This window comes from Astatotilapia calliptera, chromosome 16 (assembly GCF_964374335.1).
Source record: "Astatotilapia calliptera chromosome 16, fAstCal68.1, whole genome shotgun sequence".
NCBI classification, from domain to species: domain Eukaryota; kingdom Metazoa; phylum Chordata; class Actinopteri; order Cichliformes; family Cichlidae; genus Astatotilapia; species Astatotilapia calliptera.
In genome coordinates this window covers 29,306,242-29,332,352 of record NC_137437.1, presented here as the reverse complement: position 1 = coordinate 29,332,352, position 26,111 = coordinate 29,306,242, and the positions used below count along the sequence as shown (strand labels likewise).

The following is a 26,111-nucleotide window of genomic DNA, read 5'->3' as shown; positions in this document are numbered from 1 at the left end:
CAATAAAAGGGGAATAAACGGGTAAAAAGTCTCGTTTTTATTATTTAAACCAACTGTGAGAATGTCAGAAGGCTGGAATTTTTATTTATTAAAGGGGAAAAACTTTAATCCTGTAAAACCCTTTTTTTTTTTCATAAAAGTGCGAATGTGTTTCATGTCAATATACAGGTATGAGATAAAATATAAAAAGTGAATTAGACAAAGTGTGGGCATGTTAACAGTCTCTAAAATGTCTCCATTGGAGGGACCGAGTCCTGAAACGTCATTCCGAGCCTTTAAAAAACGTTTTAAAGGTGTGAACGTGTTTAATGACAGCTAAGAGTGAACATGCAGGTCATGACTCATGTTAATCAGTCTGAGTTTCTAGAAAAGTGGAAAACGTTTATTAAAGGGCAAAAAAAACTGCACATAGAAAAACTCCCTTTTAACCTTTAAGAGTGTTTAAATTCCTCCTTTAAATCCATTAAACTCTGTCCCGAGTCACTCCTTCTTAATTAAAACTATATATTTTATCCTTTTTTTTCCTTTTTAAACTTTAATTTAGAAGTAAGATAAACCTAAATCTTTTTCTTCGGCTGTCTCTGATGCAGATTTTCCGCTAGTGGGCGCTCTTGGCTTGCGGAAAAACTCGACCTGCTGAGTTCGAGTGTGTGTGAGTGTGTACGTGTGTGAGCTCCTGCAGCAAACACACATACAGTCCCGTGTACGAGCCTGATGGGAGCAAATGTTTTCATGATGTTTCTTTTGCAATGAACGCGCTGCGGAGCAAAAACGCACTTTATTTACATGGACTCCGGTGCGCTGCGTAAACCTTTAAAAAGGTGAGATGAGGAGCTTTACGCTCGCACTCCCTCGTTTTTCGGTTTATACCTGATGCTAAAATGTGGGTGAATTTGCACGGACTCCGGCTGGACTGTGAGTCGGTGGGTTTTCGGCTCCCATTTCTGCGCACAGTCGCCCCTCTGAACTGAACCAGTTGCCCTCTTTGAGTGACAGCCCGGCTCCAATTGACTTCCCCAACCAAACGAGGACCAATCAGCGGCCGCTGGGGGCGGGGCCTATTCTCAGCAAATATTCCCAGTAGCCGTCCCTTGCAGTTACTTTCCATCCAGGTTTCGGAGCAGCCGCTGAGGCTTCATCCTCCCTGCGCGCTTTGGTTTATTTTGCGGGAGGACGGATCTGCAGGATTGCGCCGCAGCAGCAGAAACACTTTGGTGTGTGTGTATGTGTGTGTTTATATCCGTGAATGTGTGCGTTTTTTGGAGGGGTGTATAGTATGAGAAGTTCCATCCCAGCTCCTTTTATTTCTTTCATTCTCACATGTGATCATTTTCTTCATTTTGACCACCCGACCTCATTGTTTCGCCCTCCTCATTTCTCTGCTGCTGTCACCCACAGTTTGTTGCTCACCAGCTGAAAGAAAGAGGGAATATCTCACCACCACCACCAACAACAGCCACCACCAACCACCACCACCAGCCATCTCTCCTTTTCTGTGCTGCTGCTGGATTTTGCTGGACTATAACGCAGAGGGATTTATATTGGTATTGATTTGCTCTCTGGTGGGATGTATTCCAGCCTTTACGCGCTGAGCGGGGAGAATACAAACGCACTGTGCGCCGAATGAACTGCTGCCGTTTGGTTTTTGGTGCATCTGGAGATGCTCTGATCGGGGTTTGTGGTCCGTGCGCATCCCCCCTGGATCGGGATATAAGCTGAAAACACTTTCCTCAGCCCTCTCTGTCTCTCTGGAGCCTTTTTTTGTTGTTGTTGTTTATTTTTCCCATTCTCCTCCCAGTGTGGACGTTTGGCTGGTTTGAAGGCGCACAGGCTCACCATGGGGGACTCGATGTGGAGATATTATTTTGGAGTTTTGTTTATTGCCTTGAAAGTGGACCTGTGCCGGGCGCTCATCCTGGAGTCCATCTACTGGAACACAACAAACACCAAGTAAGTGCCGCTCAGAAACCCCCCCAGACGCAGTAGTAGTAGTAATAATAATAATAATAATAATAATGATAATGATAATAATTAAATAAAAATTATAATAGTAATAACTAGACTGAAATCCATCCCATGAGCGCGCAGAGGAGCGGAACAAAGAGCCTCGGATTTTAATCCTGGGCTGGTATTCTCAGGGTCTATTTGACTGGGTTTCTGTCTCATGTCGAGCGAGAAAAGCTGGGGGTTTTTTCGGAGTTAACCCTTCGTGTCAGCTCGCCTTCGAGCTTCACGTTAATGGTTGGTTAGAAAATAGCCCGCTTGTGTGCTCTCGCACTCCTCCGGCGCAGTTTCTCAGAGGTTAAACTCTGATCCGTGTCAGATTTGCGGCTCGTCGGGGCGTCTTTACGCGCAGCGTTCGGCTCGGGCCCGCTCGGCCGTGCGTCACGGCGGCGTGTTTGGGGCAGATTTCTGCGGATGAAGTTAAATTTTCACGCTTTGTTGTGATAATAATCTGCTGCCACGCGTGTTTGTGGTGACAGGGGAGAGGACAGGAGCTGTTTCAGTGGCTGAAATGTTAATGTTTCGTTTTACCGAGAAGCGGGGAGTCTCCGCGGGGGCAGCCGGGACGCTCCGCCGGGCCTCAGATGCTCTGCTGCGGGTTGTGTGTGTGTAGGAGAGTGCGTGTGGGGGGTAAATATAAAACAGTGAATTCAACCCCCTGAGCAATGAGGTGGATTTTTAGTTTGTGGGGTAAATGTGTTTAGGACGTGAAAAGTTTTTCTGGAAGTTGGAGTGAACCGGCGGCTCCCCAAACGCTTCCAGCCGCTCCTCGCTGCTGCCAGACGGACAGAAAAGGCCTCAGAGGGGTTGAACTCTGCTCTGGTGAATATTCAGAGAGGCGGTTAAACTCTTCTAATGGAAATTAAAAAATAAAAATAAAAGAGGAGAGAGAGGAGGTGGTACTCCTGCGTGCAGCCCGGCGGGGGGCGCCCGTCTTTGTGGCCGTTTGGTCACGGGCGAACTCCTGCAGCTAAAAGGCTCCAGAGCGGGAACGTTTTCTGGTTGGTGGTCGCACTAGAACAGGTGTAAGTCATGGAAATGTGCGCCTTTAACCTGACTGGCGCTGTGTTCCTTTGTGACGCAGAAAATCAGCGCAATTTCAGAAAAGACGCGCAAAAAATGCGCTTTTTAAAAATTCATTAAGGCGAGTGTTGGTGCAGGGCGCAGTTTAGATGCTGGTTCAGTCTGGACCTTTAGAGGCTAATCTTGATCAAAAATATTATTTTATGTGTGTGCGCACTTTAAATAATTTAATTTATTTTTATTTATCTTCGGGTTATTTCAGAGATTGCTGTGATTAATCTTTAAATTAAATCTTTAAGTATTTGAAGTTTGCACACCTGAGACAGTGTTTAGTAAAAATACTTTCAGTTCAGTTTTATTTATGTAGTTATTTTAAAAAGACGTAGGAGCACCCTCACCTGCAGGAACTGGATTAGTTTGTTTTATTTATTTATTTTTTCTTATTATTTTTAAAAAGTCAGTTTTTATGACATTTGACTGAAAATGTCAAACGTTTCCTTCTAAAAACTCCCTGATTTGGATCTAGATTAGCTCTGGAAGATCATCACGTCTAAGTTAAACTCAGTTCTTCAGATTTTTATGCAGACCTTTAAGAATAATCCTTCTGATAAGCAGACAAACAGGAGGGGGGGAGAAAGCAAAAGTATTCCTGTGTCTGAGTGGAGAGGTCAGAGGTCACACAATGATCTCATTGGCTGATTTTTCTTTTTCTTTCTTTTTTTTGGTAGTTTTTAAACTCTCCGTCTTTTGCTTGGGTTAAATAACACCCTGAAAGTCCTTAGTGTCTTCATCAACAGGTCGAGCTCCCCCTGCCTCCTCTTCCTCCTCTTTGACTATTCAACTGAGGATGGATGTTGGAAATCTGAAGGATTAAGCCTCATTGTTGTAGCTTTACTACTTTACTGCCCTCAAAAAACAACACCAAAACCCCCCCCAAAAAACAAGAGAATGACCCCCTCCTCCTCACCACCTCCTCCTCCTTCGTGTGGTAATCCATTTTGTAGTTGGGAGGGAGAAACAAAAGCGAGGCCTGCTTTACATGGTTTTATGTAAAAGAAGCGCTCCCTCTCCTCCTCTGCACTTCATTAAGAGATTACACAGCAGCCCCCGAAGGCCCTTTGTGACCGGGCAGCGACAGGGGCACCTCTCAGGGTCCTTTTGTGAATGTGGAGGGATGCAGGGAGGGACGGAGGGAGGGGGCGCAGAGATGCAGAAACCTCCTGAATGAGTGACGAGGAGTCCGATTCTAGTGTTTTTGTGTCTGTTTTGTTAGAGCAACTGAAATATAACTATACTACAGTAGAAAATAATTTTAAAAAATTGTTAGTAGTAGTATTTTTGCTAACTTATTTTATCCTTAACTGATCCTAAATAACACAACTGCTTTTTGGTAAACTGAACCATGATAATTCAAAGATTAGCAAACCTTGCTGATCCTAGTTAACTGATCCTGGCTAACTTAGCTGGTCCAAGCCAGCTGATACCAGTCAACTTAACCTCTTCTAGCTAACTTAACCTATTTTAGCTAACTTAAGTAATTTTAGCTAACTTTCATTATCCTAAACCTAGCTTATCCTAGCTAACTTAATCTGTCTTAGCTAACTGATACTAGTATCAGTTAGCTAAGATAGCCAGTTTTAATTAAGTGATCTTGGCTAACTTAACAGATCCTAGATAACTGAAATAGTAGCAAACTTAACTGAGTGAGCCAAACCTAGCTGATCCTAGGTAACTTAACCAGTCCAGGCTAACTGATACTGTCTGACTGGTAAGCTAATTGAGATGACTAAAGTTAGTGTTACTTCCTTGAGGGCAGTGGTGTAAAATAATTCATGTTTTATTTGTCATTAGTTATGTTAGTTGGTTAAGTGTTAGAGGTGTTTAATAAAACCACGAATGATTACATATACAGTGTAAGTAAAAATAAAATGCATGTGTTTGATGAATATTCAGTTTTTAAGACATTAGAAAATAAATAAATACTGGCCTGACATATTTACAGAGGAGGTTTATGTGTTGCCTCAACGTTGTTTGTCAGAGAAACAGATGCTCAACCAATCACAATTACAGCAGCTATAAATCAATGTTATTCCAGCGTCAGTGTCAGCATACTGGCTGGATTCCTCTGCGTTTTAACGCCAACCCAATGTTTATTTAGCATTTCAGTCTCAGGCATAAAGATGATTCAGATGAAAAGTTGGAGAAGCAGTTCGTGATTGCCTCTATATAATGAAAGAACAGGGAGAGAAGAAGAAGACGAAAATCTCTCTGGGTGATTACGATGGTTATGTTTAGCTGCCTAGGGTCAGATGAAAGATACGAGGCCACTACGTCTCGTCCGACAGAGGGCGATTAACCCTCGCTGCAGCTAAACATCCAGCTCCCCTCGCCGTTTGCTCATGACTTAAGGGCCGCAGGAAGAGGTCAGCGGCTCCATTTGGTCACACAAATCCACCAGAAAGTCTGAAAATAGAGGGAGTGGAGGGACAAACAGGATGCTCCTCTTTCTGTTTGTTTTTCTTCTTTTACCATTGAGCTCCTTTTGTTACCCTGCCCTCCACAAACACTAAAAACACTTAGAAGATAAACGAGAAAACAGATGTAAGCCTTTGAAGACTCACTCAAGTGTCGCCTACCTGTGAGCCTGATTTATGTCACTTTCATCACAGCAAAGTTAAACCTTTAAAAATCTTGAACTCCTTTTTGCTGCTGTAGAGATGAACCCCGTCTGTCCTCGCCTCCTCTCTGCGCCGTCACAGAGGCCCCGTGAGGCCCGGGGTCTCCATCCAGCTCCTCTCCCTGTGATTTTCTGCCTGTTCACTAACAGTTGTTGGGGAAAAACTTTTAATAGTTAAGTATTTTAACAGATAAGTATGTGAAGTAGTAAAAAAGTTGGCAGTTTGTCACAACAGAAGTGTAAAGTAAACTAAGTGTGTCGGGGAGGAGTGAAAATCATTAATTTATGCCTTATGTGCATATTTTTAAACTAACTCCATTCTGATTTTATATTTATTTACATAGATTTAATGAATTTTAACATTTAAGTGCCTCAAACAATAGAAACTGCAAAAACTCTGACACATAAATGAAAGAAATCCTTTTCAGCTGTAGCTTTCAATGTCTTCAGTGTGATTTTGTTGAACTAAATATAAAATATGCAAGTGTTATTTTTCTTCCCGCTGTTTTAAAAACCCACCTTGTCCACCTACGTGTTTGTGGTTTATTGTTTTGTGTTATTTGTTTTTACCTGCGCTTTACTCCAATCTGACTGTGTATCCAGTTATAACAGGAACAAAAGAAAAGTTGGCTCTTTGACTTTGATCTTTTTTTACCTTCTGAATATGAATTTGTAAAGCTGTATGTGTGATAGTAATGATTATTGCTGTATGGATTAGAATTTTTGATTATTTTATTTAAACCGGTTTCTCTGGTCAGGTTTTGTTGCCCCGTAGGAAACTTTTACTGTCGTTTAACGGCTTCCTAACACCCTCGGTCCTTTTACACACAGCAAGTATTAGACTTTAACAGGTTTAAATTGTTGGTGTGAGGGTGACACAAAGCTTTTCTGTAAACTTTGAAATTACTGACAGAAATCTAGCTGCTTTTTGCTGAATAATCAAACAAATAAATGTAAATATAGAAGATTTTCCACAGTTTTCTGGAGGGTTAAAGGCTGAGACGTTGTGTTTCAGTGGCGCAGGCAGTGTTGGGATGTTTATTTTTAGATTTTTATTTTCATTTTACCAGGAAGTCGCAGTAAGATTAACAGACAGAGACGGGGCCAAGTTAGTAGTGTTATGAACTCCATTACATGCCCTTTAAGAACTTTTCTTTTCACACCTTTACTTTTGTTCTTTGCACTTTTAAATTCACGTAACTCCTCTGACAGCTTCAGCTTACAATAAAAATTCAGATTTCCACAAAGAAAACATGAAGACGTTGTTCTCTTAAATAATTTCACTATGAACAGCATTCACTTGTTTACAGACAAGTCGGTTAATAGAGGATCTAATCAGCTCATTTGTTAACAATAAAATCTATGTAAAATTCAAAATGTGCTCCAGTGGTGCAAAACTGGGAACTCCTGTTTTATTATGAATCCGATATGAAAAATCAGTCATTTGAGTCACAGGGACATTTTTCTTTTGATCAGTTTCAGTTTTTCTTGTCAAACTCGTGTAAAGTGCGTTTAGAGTGATTCCTGAGAAGGCACGGTTATTGTTCAGTTCCTGTTCGTGGGTTCAGCAGGTACGTGTAAGGATTTTCAGGTTCTTTTACTTCATCTTTTAATTTTGGCTGTTGCCTGATACTTTAACATGTTTTCTCCACCGCTTCATGACTGAAGTGCTGTAGTTTGTTGTGCTCCAGTACATCACCAACACAGGAAAATACTGAATTTTTACTACAGTACGTTTTTCTGAGCGATTTTCACACACAAACATGTGAAGATCATTGAGTATAGCATATAACAAAGGAGGGGATTAGTGATCTGACAGAAAATTGGCACGTTAAGGGCTCTTACCACAGTGTTTTTCACAGTTTCAAACATTTTAATGAATCGTAACTAAAATTCGTTGATTCGATAAATCATAATCGAAGTCGTCATTAGTTGCAGTTTCAAATCCTGTTTTTAAAATGAATACGCAAGTGGGAAAAATGCAGTCATGTCATCATCTGTCTTTTAGTACTTTAACTGATGTTTTTGAGATTATACCTACATGTTTTTACTGCCGTAACATGTTGAATGCGGGGTGTTTTGAGGCAAGTTTATTACAGTTTCAAAGTCAAAATGCTAGTTAGATATATTTGAAAAATAAGATTTTTGCACACAGACTGAAGGGCGAAAACAACATTTGGATTAGTGATTTTACAGTAAATTGATTATTTTAATGTGCTTTTGATGTCAGAGTTTTCAACCCTTTAATGAACCATAAAATCCAGTTTTTTATGGGTTAATGTGAGATAATAATCTAGTCATAGCTTCATGTATCTTTTAATACTTTAATGTGTTATTCTGGATAATAGTTAACTGCTTTTACTTACGTAACATGTTGAATTCAGGGCTTTCACTCTGCGTTAACAGTACTTAGCTTCTCCCTCCCGTCATAGAAAAGGCATTTCTGTTTTTATTCCATGTCAGTGACTAAAATGGAGGCAGTAGATTAAAACACACTTTACATAACAAATTTCCAGTTGATCAAATGACATAAACTAAAATAATGTGAAGTAAAGGTCCTGTTTAACCACCGTGGTCAAAAAGAAACAGACTTGTTTAGCATCATGTGACTTTTTACTGCAGAAACAACAGCAGTCCATTAAAGGTCAAAGGTCATCTTTTTAATGAGGAAATCAGCACCCTATAAGCTGGTAAACATGTTGTGGAAGTTCTTTTCTTTTATTCTGAAGAATGCGTGCCAGAATACTTGGGGCTCTTTTGGTTCAGGAATATTTATGATGGCCGGGGGGGGGGGGGGGGGGGGGGCACTATAGACGGGGTGAGGGGCCTTATAGCACGGTGGGGGTCAAATGCATTTACAATCATGAGGTGGAGGGGCAGGCTTGTTTTTGTGTGTCCCCATTTGGCATTGTCATCAGCCTCTCTGTATTCGGCCTTACCTGCCCACCGGGGGGCCGGGTATCCGGTAACACCGTGTTGTTGTCCTTTTGTGTTTCTTTTTCAGCCCCTTTTAAGCAGCTACTGGTTTTCTTTTTTGCTGAACTCTCTCTTTATGAGCACTTTATCTGAAATATGATGGATGATTGTGTTTTTACCTCCGGCTAACGCATAAAGTGGTGACAAGGATCCCGCTGGACTGAAAATGACTCAAGTTTCTCGTTAACTCACTGTAGGCATTGCATTTGTTGATGGTGTGTTTAAGAGAAAGTAAGATTAATTATTTGAGTTTTTTATCCCTTAATTATTATTTTATTTTGAGATATAGTTGTTTTTCTGTGAGTACATGCATGTAACTAGTTTTTTTTTTTTTTTTTTTTTACAGATTAAGGGAAATAAAAGCAATGTAACAGCAATGCCACCTCCAAAATTCAAACTAGGCTTTTGTAAAACACTAAAAATATAAAACCTTCCTGATGTCAAAGGTCATTTTAGATCTACAGTCCAAAATCTCCTAAAAAGATTCACTTTACTGTCACTTTACTGTGGCAAATAAAAGCATCAGATAATGTCTGTTACATGGACTGTAATATGCTCTTTTGACAATTGCTGGGTTCTGTTTTTATTTTGTTGTCTTAAACAGGATTGCTTGTGATTTTTAAAACTGTACAGTAGCCCTGGGTGTTGCTATTTGTTTAAATTATGGGGCTGAAGTCATACTAAAGTGGGTGTTTGAGGCATAAAAGGAGGAGCCGGCGAGGTCTAATAACTGCTTAATGTTGCCGTTGCAGTGTATTCATGTGGCTCTTAAATATCTGAGTCATGCTTGATTTCTTGCTAGTAGCTAGCTTCCTGTAGAGATAGCACTGATGGCAGCAGAGCAGGAGTTCCTACACCCTGCTTGATAATATTGTTACAGAGGTTTTGATCAAATTTGCTATCGGAAAAACATCGGAAATTATTAACTCGCTTCATCTGTGTATGTGTGTTCAGGAGGCGTGTGCCTGTGTGTGGCAAAACACACGTTTTTAAAATATTTTATGTGAATTTAAAGTCGTGTTTCAGGTTTGTAGCTAGAATCAGGGTGGGTTTAGTCTGATCTAGCATAAAGGAGGTTTAATTGTTGTTTTTGAAGCCTTGATTTTGATCTTCTGGCCATCATTATCTGCCTTAAATAATGCCCTGTTAACGGGGAGCTTTTGTGCTCTCAGATACATACACAAAACAACCGTGTCCGTGCCTTTCAGCTGCTAACGTCACTGCAGCTCTTTAATAAATCCCAAAGTCGGTTTTCCACGGGTGCAGGCCTGTTAGTAAATCTGCCCTATAGACGTTTAAAATGAGCACATGCATGCCTGCCTGCTTTTACCCCTGTACAAACACACATGCCCACTTGCACGCATGAATGAACACTTCCAGTCACACACACATATACACGTCCATGTTTTTAAAGCGCACAGCTCTACAGTATTTGTGTTCGAGTGAAGCCCCGAGGCTCTTCAGAGGACCTTCCCTCCCTCCACATCCTCCCTCACATCCACACACGAGATGATGATGCCAGATGGTGCTGCATACCCTTCCTCTCTCCCTCTCCTCTTCTTCACTGTCTGTCCACCACTGGTCGTACTGTATCTTCACAGAGTGTGTCTCTGGAGGGGGGCGGGGGGCATAGAAAATATTCGCTCGGCCTAGTTATCCACTGCATGTGTGTGTGCTTGTACTGGAAGCGGGGAAGATGATGCAGAGGAATAATGTATGTGTGTGTGCATGTGGACGTTTCAAAGACAAAGAGAGAGCGATAGAGACAGGCAGAAGAAGAGAAGCAGCCACTGTATATGATATGACATACTGTACAGTAACAGCAGATATCTTTCAAGCCTTGACAGATTTGCAAATTTCTATATTTTTTTAAGCCTAAGAGAAAAGATGTCATTCTCCATACTGAAGATGTTTTATTACCAGCAGTCTCATGGAAATTCGTGAAATAGTCATAAACTCTAAACTACTGAATAACGTTTCTGGACACAGATATTACGGGTTTTTCATGTTGCTGCAGTTATTGTTCTTTCTAGTCTAAAATGTTCCTGATTGGTGTTTGTGTACATTAAATGAATATGTTCCCTGTTTAAAAGGTCAAAGAAGTCCACATTCAGAGATAGAGAGGACGTGGCTCACACCTGAGACCATGTTTTTAGTCCTGGATGTTGTTTTAGCATGAAAAACAGGGAAAATCGATTATGTTTTCGTGACTACAGGACTTTACGAGAACTGATCATTGCTGTGGCAAAGATCATGGAAAGTTGTATGGAAGTACATTTTTGTTTTTTAACATTGTTTTTTTTTTCCCACTTAAACGTGATGGCTAACAGACCAAAGTTGCAGGATTAAAGCGTATAATAAAGCGTAGAAGTCGTGGAGGATGGGAAAAACAGCTCGACTATAACGATTCGTTTTGATGATGCTCCTTTTTGAAAGTCATATTTATGCGCATTAGAAAATGTAATAATATTTGCAATAGAGAAAGGAACCAGTATACTTATGAGAAAAGAAACAGAGCCATTAAAACACGTATTCCTGTGTAAAATATGTTAATTATGAATCAGGTCTCCTGTGTAAAGGTTCTGCAGCTGCCCTGCGGTGCCTGTCTTTGTAGTCAGCTTTAAAGAAAAAAAAACAAAAAACTGAAATCCTGGAGCTCAGAGAACTGTTTTCCATCTCAGTGCTTCAGAAATGAGCCGACCCTTCAGGCAGAGGTCAGAGTTCACTCAGAGATGCTATGTTTACTGTAAATATGTATGAAGGGATGCAGGTTTGTGAGGGGAAAAACATGATGAGAATGAACGTTAACAAAGCAATTTCTCAAATAATATTGTTTTTAAAATCTTTTTGTTAATAATTTGTTGATAGTTTAGGGTTAAGAATTATTAAAATATTACCGTGTCCGTTACAGTATTGGTACTTTATCCAAACCCAATCATTTTTTTTTATCCTACCTTTACTTTATTGCTATATACCATTATCACCATCCCAACTCTACCGTTTTGCTGGTTCATGCAACTTTTTCTATATCAATAATTCATTCCACATTTTCTTTATTGCTATTTTATACCATGTGTGCCTTAAATTATTTTATTCCATCTTCAACAAAAGCAAAAGAAAGATGCAGTAAATGATCAAGTAGCTTTTGTATCATTTGTTTATTTTTTTGATAGGAACTGTGCATATTAATGGTCAAAAATAAAATAATTTAAGAAGGAAACTTGCTGCACTTACACCCTTAGGCAAATTATACAAAATACATTAGAGAGACACATTATATACATGACAAGCAGAGAATACATGTAATGAGTCATGTCAAGTAAGACTCTCTGTTCAGCTCCATTTCTTTGGGGTAAAGACCCATTTTCCTGGTCGTAAACCCAGAGTACATTTCATTATTTGCTTTGCCTTCGTGTGTGTTTACGTGCACCGGTATTCGCAGCACACCGTAAAAAGCCTCCAGGGTGTCCGTGGTTAGCGCTCCAAATTGTGTTCGAGCATGGGGGAAAATTTGTTTAGCAGATAAATACGAGGCTTCACCTCTGAGTGTGTGTCTGTGTGTGTGTGTGTGTGTGTGTGTGTAGTCACTGGAATGCTGCAGGGGCTCTCATCACTCGGAAACTAAATGACAACATTATTTTACTTTGGGAAGAAATTTAGGGAAATTCAGCTGCAACCCTCCAGGCTCTCTGCCTCTCTGTGACAGTATTGTTGTGGATTTGCTGAAACTCCGAGATGAGCTTTTACAGTTTTTTTTTTTTTTTTTAAATTTCCTGTTTTGTATTCTAGCGATGTTCCACCATTTTCTCAACCGTGCCGCCTTCTCCTCATTTATCCAGTTAATTATTCGCTCTTTCCAGAAAAGCTCAGTGATTTTTATCTGCAGATACTGGGGTCACTTTGTACCACACACACACACACACTCACACACAGCTCCCATTCCTCCATTATCCTTCATCATCCAAAATTAATGGACACAATCAGTAATTACCACATCAATTATTAAACCGACTTTTCTTTTTTTTTTTGTGAGTATGGAGAGGCTCAATGGCAAACACTCCAATCCACAGTGCACAATGAATGACTTCTCATCAGTTCTTCGGTGCCTCACTAACATCCCTCTCTCCTTTCAGATTCGTGCCAGGCCAAGGCGTGGTATTATACCCCCAGATTGGGGATAAGTTGGACATTGTGTGCCCACGTGTGGACGGCGGGGTTGGCGAGGGTGTGGAGTACTACAAGGTGTACATGGTGCCCAGGGAGCAGCTGGAGAGCTGCACCATCACCAAGGCCGACACGCCGCTGCTCAACTGCGTCAAGCCCGACCAGGACGTCAAGTTTACCCTGAAGTTTCAGGAGTTCAGCCCCAACCTGTGGGGACTGGAGTTCTTCAGGGGAAGGGACTACTACATCATCTGTAAGTATCCACAGAGGGGTAGATTATAGCTTACATAAATTAAAGGGGGAGTTAACCTTAAACAGATATATACCTTAAATTTCAGAGTCTAGTTTGATCTCTGTAGATTCTTCAAATTCAGCGCAAAGACGGTGAAGAAGACTGTGGCTGATTGGTCCCAAATAGCCAATCGTGTTGTTGCACAGTACAGGTTCATGAAATTGTATCAAGGCTTAAAGTTTGCAACATTAAAGGTGTGGCAGTTTTTTATTTCCATGTTACTTGTTAGATAATCACTTCTGGCTCAAAATCAACAACATGCTAGTTGCCAAAATGTTAATGTTTAAGCTTGAATCCAGTCAGTGATGATGTTGTTCGTTTTTATACAAAGTCAGCAAACTTTTTAAGTCTGGGTTACCATAGAGTTAAACCTGTGGCTTTATCCTCATTCATTCATCGTTTTAAAATAACTGCCCTGAGGTGTTGCCAAGATGGCCATCGAAACAGAAATGCTTCCAGGAGAAGTTAGGGAAAATCCAAAGTTCCAAGAAAAATCCAACTATTAAATAAACATATTGGATCCGTTTAAATTTAAAGTTGGGTGTTGTTTCCCGTGACTGTAAAATCATCTTTGATTATCTTGATGGTTGTAGTCCTGTGGGTGCAGGTGTGGCTGCTGACTGCTGGCGATGTGCAGCATTAACACCATCCTGGGAGGAAGCTGGTATGGGGCTTAGCGAGGGCCCCCTGGTTTGAAACACGGGAGGTGGACTGAACCATCTGTGTGGTGCTGACGGAGGGTGGAGGGTGGGGGGACCATCTGTGAGTCTCTGCCACTGCCATCTGTGAGCTGTCACAGAAGGGGAAGGCCATATTTCTGAGTGAAGGAAGGGGAAGAAAGCAGGGAGAAGAGGGGATGAAAGGAGAGCAGGAAATACTGCTTTTTATCCAGGAGGCCGAATGTCTGCAAAACAAACGTGTAGGTAACAGGTTTGCAGGTACAACACCCTCCTCTTAACTTCAAGCAAACATGTAAGAGTAGCTGCTCTAACAGGTCATAGCTGCAGGTTATTTGCATGGTGGGGCATGCCTGACAGGTACTTGAACTGTGTTGCAGGTGAGGTTTGTATTCAGGTAAATATAGCAGGTTAGATGTTTCTTTTAGCTTCTGTATGCTCACTTTGGTGTTAGAGGAGGTGCACATGGACTACAAAGGCTTCTGACTGACGCAATGTCTCCTCCTCGGCTCCCTCCACCTCAAAAGCTGATGTTAATTATTGATGAGCTGGTGTTTACACAGCGCGGAGCCCGAGGTTGCGTCCGCTGTGCGTCCTTCTCGCTCTCTAAATCCTTCAGTTTCACGCTAAAGAAACTCAGCGTCCTGCCGAGTCGACAAGTTGGAAGAGAAAGGGGCGGTGGGAAAGTTCAATTCTTAAAAAAGATGGTCGGAAAATCCAATTTTGCAGTTCTTGCAGATTCATCCTCGCTCCTCCCTTCACAGCTCCCCTCAAAATGCTAATACATAGCCCGAAGAGGGGAGAGAGGGAGAGTTTTACTTTTAATTGCCTCACTTTTCTCCTCTGTTAGCGCTGGTCCCACTTCTGCAGCTTTAACAGCTGCATGGTGGTGCTTTGCACGAGTAAACATCAACAACAACAAAAAAAGAAAAGAAAAAAGATGCGTGCAGTTGCCATTACCTTGCAGCGCTAAAGCGAGCCAGCACCTGAGACAGTGCTAAGTGCTTTTCCCGCATTTGGCCTTAAATGACGGCGCTGACTCAGGGCACGTTTGGCAGCCGCACCTGAGCCACAGATCCGCCTCATATGAGCCAGATGTCAGGTGTGGTGTGACATCTGTGTTCGTTATTTGATATGTAGCATGATTTAGCCCATGTAGGTCCACAATATGTGTGGTTCCACATTTGGCCCACATGTCAGCCTTGACTTTTGGGAGCATTTTAGCGCACATTAGCCACCATGTGGGGTTGACACTTAACCCTAATCAACACCATTCCAGATACAAATTAATGTTTGGCCCAGATCCACCTTACGTGGATCAAATGTCAGGTGTGGTGTGGCCCACAAAACACTTCCTGTAAACCTTAACCCCCGCTTGAACTGAAGGTTGCCCGGATTTGGCTGAGTAGGTCTGCATCTGGGTAATCTTGATAAAACCGATTCAGGTCCACATTTAGCCTGTGTAGGTCCACGTTTGGGGTGAATCTAGGATAATACTTCCAAACATCCTTCTTCTACTTTTAGGAACGCTATAGGTCGTTTAGTCCACCTCTGGACCAACTTTGGACTTGGAATTGGTCCAAATGGACTGAATGTTAGGGCCAAATGTGGCCCATACTTGCAGTTTTCTTGGAGTCATGCCTGACAAGTGCCATAGCTGGGCCTAAAGTAGCCCTGCAGTCTGGCTTGTTTAAACTGAAAGCTCCTGTGTGTGTGTTTGTCAACTGATATACAGACTTCCATCGAAGTGTGACACAGCTTCGGGAAAGTTCACGCCGAGCATTTCATTAGTGTTTTGGAAAGCAGCGCTTGATACGTAATTAATTAAGCGCTGTTTAATCCTCCATTTCTTCTCACAATTGCCGAGGCCCCCGCACCAATGCCACAGATTTGGAGTCTCAACCAATTGGATTAGCTAGCGCTGCCTCGCGTTGAGTATTGTGCCAAAGCTCGGCCGAAATTAGACAGGCACGTTCGACCTCCCTGCTCGCCGCTCTTTACGTTCGGGGCTTTCTGGTCGGATACGTTTAAAGATGCAGCTGTGTGTCCTGTATCGGCCTGCGTGCCTCTTTGAAGCAGCCGCACACAATGCTGCTGCAGTTGGGAGCAGATGAGTTTGATGTGATTGTTTGCGGCAGCGTGGCCTGCAGCCGAGAAGCTTGCGAGCGAGATGATTACATGAGCCGAAGAGGAAGAAGAAAGGGAGAGAGAGATGAATGTGGAGGGAAAGGGGGCAGAAAGGGAGCTAACGAGGGAGAAAGGGAGGATAGCAGCAGACAGAGTAAGGGAAAGATGAGCTAAAGAGGGCAGGAGGAGCAGGAGGAGCCAAAACTCCACCGTCACCCTTCTCCTCCTCTTTCTCGTGAGAAAGACTTTCCTCGTTAAATGTCTGATCGAAAGAATTTGAATGCATGCGTCAAAATGTGGATTCTTTTCTTTTTCGTGTCACTCTGCTTTTAAAATCGTATTTGTGAGCGAGCGTTGATATTCACGATGACCCGGCTCTGCCGCGACCTCTTTCCGAGGGTCACTGCCGACCCTTCCTGTCACGATCCATTAGGACACGCTGCTGTGACGGGCGCCAACCAGCCCGTGACCTGCACGACGGCTGGTAATCACATCTTCTATCCATCCATCCATCCATCGTTTTTTTCCTTACTTTCCTCTCCGTCTGCCGCCATGTCTCTGTTCTACTATTTATGGGCGGCCCAGCTTTGTCTTTCGGCAGTGCATTGTGTATTAATTATACTCAGGGAATCTGGCAGCATGAGCGGGACAGTTTTACAAAGCTGAAATACAAATAATTAATCTTTTTGCTGAGAGTTACGTAAAACCAGATCAGGGGAAAGGCTCAAATCGGGACTCGGAAATGTCAAAAGAGTGGTAAATCCGGAATTAGAGGAACATTTTTGTTTTGAATGATCTTCAAGACCTCATAGTGCCACATTATCCCAGTCTGCATTTTGAGTGATGACATATCGACCGTGTTTCCGGATCTGAGGGTCTCTTCATCGTTTTTCCAGGAGTCATTCTCAGACAGCTTTTTTTATTTATTTATTTTAATTTTTTTTTAAATGAGGCCATTCATTGTGCAGCACATCTTTAGAAACTCGCGGTGTCGTTTCAGAGAAGAATCTCACTCGGGCAGACTGAGATTATGATCATGTTGTAGATGGATCATCTTAGACGTTCTCTTTTCTGAAGTTAGGTCTGTTTTCAGCATCTTCTTCCTGCCATGTCACACGTTTGTCTCAACCCACTGGGGAGAGGTGAACATGAACTATTTTACCCTCTTTCGCCATCCTTCCCTGTGCTAATGTGTTCATATTAGTCAAACCACAGCGGCTCTGAACCAGCAGAATCCAGGTAGTTATCTTCTGTCCCTCCTCTGCTGTAGTTTGTTCTTCGTGGTCTCTCTAAAGCATCACATGCTTATCATAGAGTCAGCTGAGAAATCTGGAGCCCTCAAGGTTTCCTTATTTTTGTTCCTGCTGTTCGCTGTTTAGGAGAAAAGAAATTAAAACCAGCTGAGAGCTGCTCTCACAGTCTTTATCTGGATTGCAGCTCAGCTCACAATTGACTGTCTCGTTAAACACGGGGTGATTTTCCACCCTCTTGATTTGATAAACAGGAGAAAATGAAGTTAGGAGGGTGAGGATGGGGGATTTGCTTGAGGCTGATTTCACTGAGTGAGGACTCTTTTCGACTCCCATTTGTTGTGAAGGTGTGTGACTTTACGAGCTGTCACAGTCTGACCTTTCTTTTGCCAATTCTGAAGGAAAATCTGACCTTTTCCGCTCTTTTTCTCTCTCCCCGTGCTTCCCGAAGGTCACGCACCTCCTCTTTCTAGTGGTAGTTGGTGACTAAATTCATTTTCTGAGGGGTCTGTCCCATTCACCCCCCCCTTCCTTCTTTCCACCAAGCAAACCCCCAGCAGGATGGATTAGCTGGTTAATGCTAGCCAGATAGTGGGAAAAAGTGGCCAATTGCCGGGCTGGCCGAGGAGGGCCTGGTCATTCAGCCAGCCTGAGCCGATTCAACAATCACATTCTGTTTAAATCCAAGTCAGGCTCGCCTGGACTGCAGCCTTGGCACACGGAGAGTGTGTGTTTTCACATTTAAAGGGGAAGAAGAAGAATTTAAAAGTTTAAAATGACTCCAGATTGAAGTGTGTTTTTATTTGGTGCAGCCGTGTTTGAGAGGGATTAGATTACAAAGGGGTTTATTTTAAAAAAGAGAGGTGTTTCAGCTACCGATGGGTTAAATGGTGATATGGGGCAAAAAGGGGAGAAGAAGAAGAGGAGGTGACAGTAGTTAATGCCTCACGGTGGTTGAAGATACTAAAACTCAAGCGTGTTGAACTAACAGGTTTATAAAATCAGCGCTCACACTCTCACGAGGAGCCTATAAGGAGCTTTGTCTGTAATGTGCTTTTTGGACTCTCCTGGAAAGCCATAGGTCAGCCAGAGAGGAGGAGGAGGAGGGAGTCCTTGTTAACATGCTCTTTGTGTCCGCTCTCATCACCGTCTTATTGAATCCAGTGGATTTGGATCAAAATGATTGGTGCCTGGGCAAGGGAGGAAAAGAAAAGAGAGGAAGGACGAGGAGGAGGCACAGTTAAAATTTCAGACCTGTTTCGATCGGGATGTGATGATGTTTTTCAGGGAGTAAGTGGCGCTGAATGCGGGCCACTGAGCGCTGGCCGAAAGCCAAGCTACTAAGCCCCGGCAGCTCGTTAGCTCTCTGTGTTACTGACCTGATAGACCACAAGCTCCACTAACCCCTCCTCTTCATCCTCCTCTCTGTGTTTGCCTGTTCTCTGTTGTGATTCAGCGGCAACTCTGCCAGCGTCCTCCAGAGGCAGCGGAGAGGTGAAGCAGTGGGCCATATTTGTGCATGTCCACCTTTCCAGAGTTCCTGTTTCCTCGTATCTAAACATTTTTTTAAGATCTCGTAATTCATTTCATTTGAGAGCCATCCAAATATTTACTGCCATTAGCTATATAAAAATCAGGAGGTACTCGCTCTGAAGGTCAGTCTTACTGTGAGGGAGCCAGAAGTCATTTTTGGCCAGAATATACCTTTTAGCAAATCTGTAGGTAGGCTTGCCTTAGGGGTGTAGCCACTTGGAGTTGCACTAAAAAACTACTTCATGCCTTAATTAATATAATTTTTCTGGAGGTTACCCGAACTCCCTTTTATGGTTAAAAGGGAGTTCTGAATCCCCACCCTCACCAGGTGTTGCTCTCACGGACGACCGGTCCACGTATAGTTACGCCTGTTAGCTAGATAGAAGCCTGTTCTTCTTATTTCTTGGTATTTAATAAACAGCATTGTATTTCAACCTGGAGTAAATTAAAACCCACCCCACAGTCCTGGTGATGTTCCTTTGGAAGAAGGTCAGAACCTATTTGGTGGGTGCCGAAATATTTTTATATGTAGGAAAAGCCGAGCTTTACTTCTGGGACTGGGACTTTGGTTTCTAATTTCAGTTTTTGTTTTTTAAAATATAAATATTTAATTGTACTTGTGAACAAATCATTTAATTGTTTTTAATTTAGTTCAGTATTTTATCATACATTGAAGGATTCAATGTCTTTCACTATCTAAAAACTGTGTTCATCTTTAATAAAGGGCTTACGGCTTACAATATTCCTGCCTCCGAATTTTCAGCATGGGCCCTCTCATCCCAGTCCTCTTCTAACTGCCTCCGTGTCAGCACAGTTAGAGACATTACTGTCGCATTTACTTGAGCTAATACAGTTTGTAGGAGGTGATGAACGGCAAATTGTGATTTTTATTAACGGGGGTGTGAGTCGTGTCTTGCCGCCGAGCTGCTGCTGTTGTCTTTGGCTGTTTTTGTGAGATAGCTTTAAGGCGTTCGTGGCTACAGATTTTTCCCTGGCGCTGGTGGCTAATTCAGACCTTTCTCTTTTTCTCTTTCTGCAGCAACATCTAACGGCACCATGGAGGGCATTGACAACCAGGAGGGTGGCGTGTGCAAGACCAAGTCCATGAAGATTGTCATGAAAGTGGGACAAAGTGAGTATTTCATAGTTGGATTGCAGGCTCGTGTGTTAAAGCATCGTCTCCATGACACCTGGGGCTGTGATGGGCCAGGAAATGTAATCTAGCAGAAGTTAATTCAACCAAACAGACACACGTAATCCCGTATGCTTCCATGCACTGGTAGCATCTGCTCCTATACGCTCTGGTCGAAGGCTTTCCAGTTTTCTGATCTGTGAGCCTCTGCATGCAACACCTCAGACATATTGGACCAATAATTATTCACCAGTCTGTCACCAGAGAGGTAATTTCCCAGGGTCGACCCTCTCTATTGAGGGTCAGGAGGAATTAATCGAAGGAAAGACAGAACAGACGGTGAAAATGGTTTTCTTATAAATGTTGATGCGAGCTCCGCATAAATCACTGCATTTATTGAAAGCGATGTTCGACAGAGAGCGGTTCCGGCACAGAGTTCAGCCCGGAGATTATAACAGCAGATGCTCGGCGAATGACTCCGTCATTTAGTGTGTGTTCGGCGTTTAAACCAGAAAACACGTACGCTGACAGACACTTTATCAGCATTTAAAACCATATGGGTTCATTGTGGAAGCTAAAACTCAACCATTAGCAGCTCTTTATGGTTGATTACAGTCATATCAGAGTCATGAAGGGAAAACAGCTTGCCTTTATGTGGAATCAGTGGAAAAGATTTGGCTGTACCACCATGAGAAATAAAAAACTCTTTATAGCCTAGCATTACTCCTTCTGTTAGTTTTACCACCTTGTTTAAACCAACACAGTCTCACGAATGTTCGTGAAATAATCTCAGCTTTCAAAAGTTGAACTTTTTGATGTCTTTTGTGTTCCAGTCTCAAATCTGCTAATTTATATGAATGCACTTTTACATTTTTACTTTTAAGGAACATCTTGCTTCTCACACCAGAGACCAGTGCAATGAATCTTGCATTTCTCCATTAAAAGTATTACGAAAAGTATTATAAATGGCACTATTTAGGTAATAAAAACCACGCGGTACGGTAAAAAATATACATACTGTTTAATACTGGTAATAAAAATTTTTTGGTTAGGTTTAAGTATTAATACGTTTAGACAGTAAAAACTATCCTGTTAGATTTAGAAAAATATTAGGATTTGAGTTAAAATTCATGTTTCCTCATGAGATTTGGATTATAACAGCCCTGGTTTAATCCTTGTGCTTCTTATCTGCATTTTTCAGATCCTTCTGACCCCGTCTCACCCAAAGACCCTACCAGAGTACCCTCCTCCCCCAAGCACCCAGATAACAAGGAGCCCTACAACCCCAACGACGTGCTGGAGAAATCAAGTAAGAATTACTCTAAATACAGAGACAGGGAGGTAATCGAGGGGAGGATTTATCGAAACAATTTGGCATTTGGGGCGCATGATTGTTCGCCCATCTCAGAGCAGATAGTGCTGAGTTAGTGTGTGTTTGTGTGAAGGAATGAAAGGTCAGCTAGTAATTGAATGTTGCCCATAAAACTGATAGGCATCTCCGGCCCCTTCAAGGACTTGCACAGTATCTCCAGACTGGCCCCGCTCCAGCACCAACCCGGGACATTAAGAGACATTTTTCGAGAAAATGATCTGATTGCTGTTTGCCGTGTCTTAATGACCCATTCTGACTCGGTTCTTGCAAGTTTCTACAGCTCTTATCTCTATTACAGCACAATCTCCCCATGTAAAAAATAAAAAAATGATACATTAAAAAATCAGGACTGGGCAATCAGGCAATTCCTGCAGTGAAGTAACAAAAAAACCAGGAAGGAGTTAAGAATAAAAACAAGCTGACCTACATAAGCAGTCGTGGTTCAGTGAGGGCGTGGCCTTGCTCAGCTTCTGCTCTCTGTGGACGTCAGCATCTCGCTCTCGTTTCTCATTTTCTTTTTTTAATATCAAATCCTTCCATCCTATCGGAGCATATGGGCGTCAGGGTGCTACAGGCTGAGGCAGCATAATCCTCTTGTAAAACAACCGAAGGGTCCTTGCTTTGGGCTGCCTGCCATCCCATATCCACCTCCCTCTTGTTACCACAGCACTTTGAGGCCCTATGGGAAGTAGCCACAGACGAGGGGACACGATTATTCTGGCCTGCCCACGAACAAACTCCCATCTCGAGAACAGGATCTCTTGGGAGCACGCTCACCTTAGAGTTCTATTCCCTAGGAGTAAGAGCAGCTTGGCTTTCATAACTGATGTGCCATGATGACAACCTCAAATATTTCTTTATGATTTTCTTCCTTCGAGGGCAATTAGTCTGGAAAATTAAGTTGTTGTTTTTTTCTTTCTAAATGCTATTTGTCTAAGTGCCGTTTTTGCCTGCGTCTCCCCAACCGTTGTTTGTCCCATCGGGCTGCGTTTGCCCTACTTCCAAGGTTGCTGCTTTCACTTGCTGAATCTGAATGGCCACCAATCGAATGTGACCTTTACAGAAACACCTTCAGTGTATAGGCTTCACTCTCAGCTGCTCATGGCAGCAGCATGGTGAAGAGAAACACCTTATCAGCTTCAATTTTAACATTGAGCTATTCTGCTTTTCCTTATTTTCCCTCATATGCGTGATGGGAATTCTTATTACTGACGGCCAAAAAGCTCTCAGTTTAGAGACTGCAGTTTTTTTTCTATTCTTGGATCTGTATGATGTCATAGGCACGGAAGCCCCACCCACCTGCTGTTGAAACCTACTGTTTATAAGGGCCAGCCAATCAGAAATGTGTCATGTTAGAGTTGGATGCATTGTAATAGCTTTTGGATTTTTGTCATTAGGTTATAAGAAGTATTACTAATAATGCTTTATTTGACTATTTCTTTGCTTTTCCTGGGATCTGGCAGACTATAATATGTTTAAAAAAATTTGTAGTCATAGTTACGGTTTTGGGAGGGCTAATGAAAATGATCTTAATATGCTGTTTTACCGCTTCTGTGTTTTTGAGAAAAAAAAGCGTGCACGACAAATAATCTGACATCATCTTAATCATTCCTTCCTCTCTCTCTTCTTTCAGGTCCAGCATCCAGAGAAAGCAACGAAAACAACGGGAGCGACGGCAAGTCCTCAAACGTCATGCCTTCCGAGGTGGCCATCTTTGTGGCCATTGCCTCTGGCAGCGTCATCTTAATCATCATCATCGTCGTGCTGGTCCTGCTGCTACTAAAGTACCGGCGGCGGCACCGCAAGCACTCACCACAACACGCAGCGACGCTGTCTCTAAGCACCCTGGCAACTCCGAAGCGGAGCGGAGGCGGCGGGAACAATAACGGCTCGGAGCCCAGCGACATCATCATCCCGCTCAGGACTGCTGACAGCGTCTTCTGCCCGCACTACGAGAAGGTCAGCGGTGACTACGGACACCCGGTCTACATAGTTCAGGAGATGCCGCCTCAGAGTCCAGCTAACATCTACTACAAAGTCTGAGGCGGAAGCAGGAACTGGAACAATTCACGAAGCAGAGCGGGTTTTTGGCTTCGGCAGGCGCGGCCGGCACACCCTGCTAATGAACACTCTTTTTCTCTCTCACTCTGTCAACTCCTCCTCTCCTCTGATGTTTTGTCACTACTTTATTTTTCTTTCTGGGAGTTTTGCTGACACCTTGTCGCTCTGATTTGGCATGGACGGGAACGCGTGGCGGCCCTGTAGTGAAGCCCACCGCTGCTGCTGCTGTTGCTGCCGCCGCCACTGCTGCTGCTCTCCGGGAAGCAGAGAAGACGTTCTCTTCTTTCCCTAGTGTTGTCTTGTGTTGTGCACTGCGGCAGCCGGCATTCCTGTGGGAGTGTTTGTGGGATCGGGAAGGTTTTTTTTCTTTTTGGAGATGGACAGACAGGTGTGAAGGTTTTCTGAGGAGGATGAGATAAGGAATTATTTTCTCCTCGCGTAAAGAGAGACTTCTGCTTGGAAAGCGAGAAGGAGAAGAGATGGAATAAAATGAGGAGGTGAAGAATTAAAAGAGGATATGGTCTGACCGTGGACTCACCAAACGGCGGCCTCCTCGCCCCTTGACACTCACTGGCCGGAAAAAGACTCTGTGGAGCTTCTCGGACCCATCAATCCTCTCTGGGACTTTTTCCTGAGTGACTCACGGACATCACCCCATTAATCCTGCCACCCACCATCACGCACACACATCCACCCTCGGGCACAGACACACTGTCTCACCTCTCGATGTGAACTGTTTGGGTGTTAGTGTGGATCGCCTCATTCCCACATTTTGTCACTTCTCTTACTTGAAGGTTTTAAGAGAAAAATAGACCCCGCCCACACTCCTTTTACGGTTTACTGTTTTTCATATCCTGGTATAGTTCAGGTGACTCGGAATGGCAAGAGTGTCCAAAAAAGAAATAAACCCAGGTGGCTTCTGGGAAGAGTGGAGGACTTTCACATTATAGTGCAGCACTTTTAACCCCCTATTTTTTATTTCTTTGGCCCCTCCACTCTTCGCAGTCCACAGAGAGGTTCGCAGTGACGGATGGAGATGGGAGAGCAGCTGTATCCCGGCAGATTTAGTCACCTCTGATCTGGGCCTTGACACGGAGAAGTGATGGAATTAAAAGTCCAAGAGGCCCGAGATCTTGCAGAAGTTAGCTGGCTGAAACAGCTCTAGGTACTGTAACGTTTACCCCAAGGGGTCCAGTGATGAATAAAAGGGCCCCCTTAAAATAAATGGCCCCAAATCAGTGTGAACGGTGCTCTCCTTTAAAAAAAAAAAACATGTAAAAAAAAAAAAAAGCACAGGGACATCTACTTACATCGTTACTGTTCCTTCATTAGCATTTCCATATTGTGAGTTTTCGATTTATTTCCTTTTTTTATTAAATAGATGTACATTTAAAAAAATAACATTAAAAGATGAAAAATTACAAAAAAATAAAAAGCAGAATTTATTTATGATAAACACATACAGAGCACAGGTGTGGTCAGGCGGTAAGGAGAAGAAGTAATGTTAATATATTAATGGTATAAGTGCACAATATGCAATCTAGGTTTTTGATTATCTAATATCTCGGAATCCTGCTGAGGTCCGGAAAAGAATACGGGAGTCCTGTGTTGTTTCCCGCAAGTCAGCCGCTAAGTCCTGTATTCTTTCCACAAGTTAGCTGTTGAGTCCGTTATTTTTCTTTTTCTTAGTATAGTATTTTTTCCAGAATAGAGGTGTCTCTTTCCCAGGAGTTGGCTACCGGATCCCATATTTTATTTTTACCAAAAAAATCCTGGATTTTTTTCCCCCACTTAGTAAAATAAAGCAGGAGCTGGCCACTGGCCCTTGAACTGGCTACCAAGTCTCAGATTTTTACCCACTTGATAAAAAAAAATCTGTTGTCAGCCACAGACCACCACAGTTTTTCAACTCAGTCAGCTACGAATTAACAGATTATTAGCAAGTTGACTGCGAAGATGGAAAGAATGGAAAGAATACAGGAATCAGCCGCTAAGTCCCATATTTTTCCGGCTCAGTTTACGGTTGTCGGCCGTTATATGCGTATATTTTTGGTGATAGTTAAAGGAATACCAAGAGTAAACGGTTTTAATCTGAGTCCCGTATTCTTTCTGGCTCGGTCCTGGGAAGGAGGACCAGGGGAGGAGAGTTAACCTGACCCTAAATAGCTCACATTGGTGTACACAAGGGCAGAGTAGCTGTGTCTCCCACGCTCACTCAGTGTAGCATCTCCCAAAGGATAACTCCCATGAACACCCAGTGCGCCCGAATCTCCTCATACACACCCCTCATGTTCTCCGTGTGATTGTGCGAGTGTGTGCGTGTGCATTTCAGTGACTTCACATTCATGAATATCTTTGGCGTAGGCCTGCCCCCGAGCATATATCATCCTCATTCGTACATGATCAAATTTCACCGAAAAAGCCAAGCCTTGTATGATCTGAGGTTTGTGCCTCTGAGAGGCTACAAAATCTGCAAATATGCAATTCTTATTTATTTTTTTAAATCGATTCTGAGGAAAAAAAAAAAAAACACCTATGGAAAGTGTTCTTAACCACTGAAAGATGTAACAACAAACCAACACCACAAAACACAAGCCTGCTGTTAGCTTTGAGTTCCTGCATCGTTTCTAGTATTATTTGAACCTCTTCTGTTCTGACCGTGTGCCGTAGTACAAAGGTAAACTGTGAAAAATGAAACAATTAAAAAGCATATGTATCACACCCAAACAGGTATTTAAGAAAAGAGAAATGGCTGTTTAGTTGCTGTCTGTCTGCGGCAGAATATGACAATCTTATTAGTTTCTTTGAATCTGGCGTCCTTTT

The 26,111-nt window shown here is 42.7% G+C and overlaps 1 protein-coding gene across 2 annotated transcripts; it reads left to right on the top strand.

Annotated features, from left to right (window-relative positions):
* Positions 1–906: 906 nt before the first annotated feature.
* Positions 907–24,706, top strand: efnb2a (ephrin-B2a). Of its 2 annotated transcripts, XM_080291185.1 has the most exons (6): positions 907–1,214; positions 1,399–1,950; positions 12,814–13,097; positions 19,763–19,855; positions 21,057–21,164; positions 22,861–24,706. In XM_080291185.1, the coding sequence occupies exons 2-6, from the start codon at positions 1,838–1,840 to the stop codon at positions 23,268–23,270; spliced, it is 1,008 nt and encodes a 335-aa protein (XP_080147311.1). In that variant the 5' UTR covers positions 907–1,214; positions 1,399–1,837; the 3' UTR covers positions 23,271–24,706. The 2 variants fall into 2 exon arrangements, with proteins under 2 accessions (XP_080147311.1, XP_026000310.1); XM_026144525.2 differs by having other exon boundaries at positions 1,096–1,950.
* Positions 24,707–26,111: the final 1,405 nt, after the last annotated feature.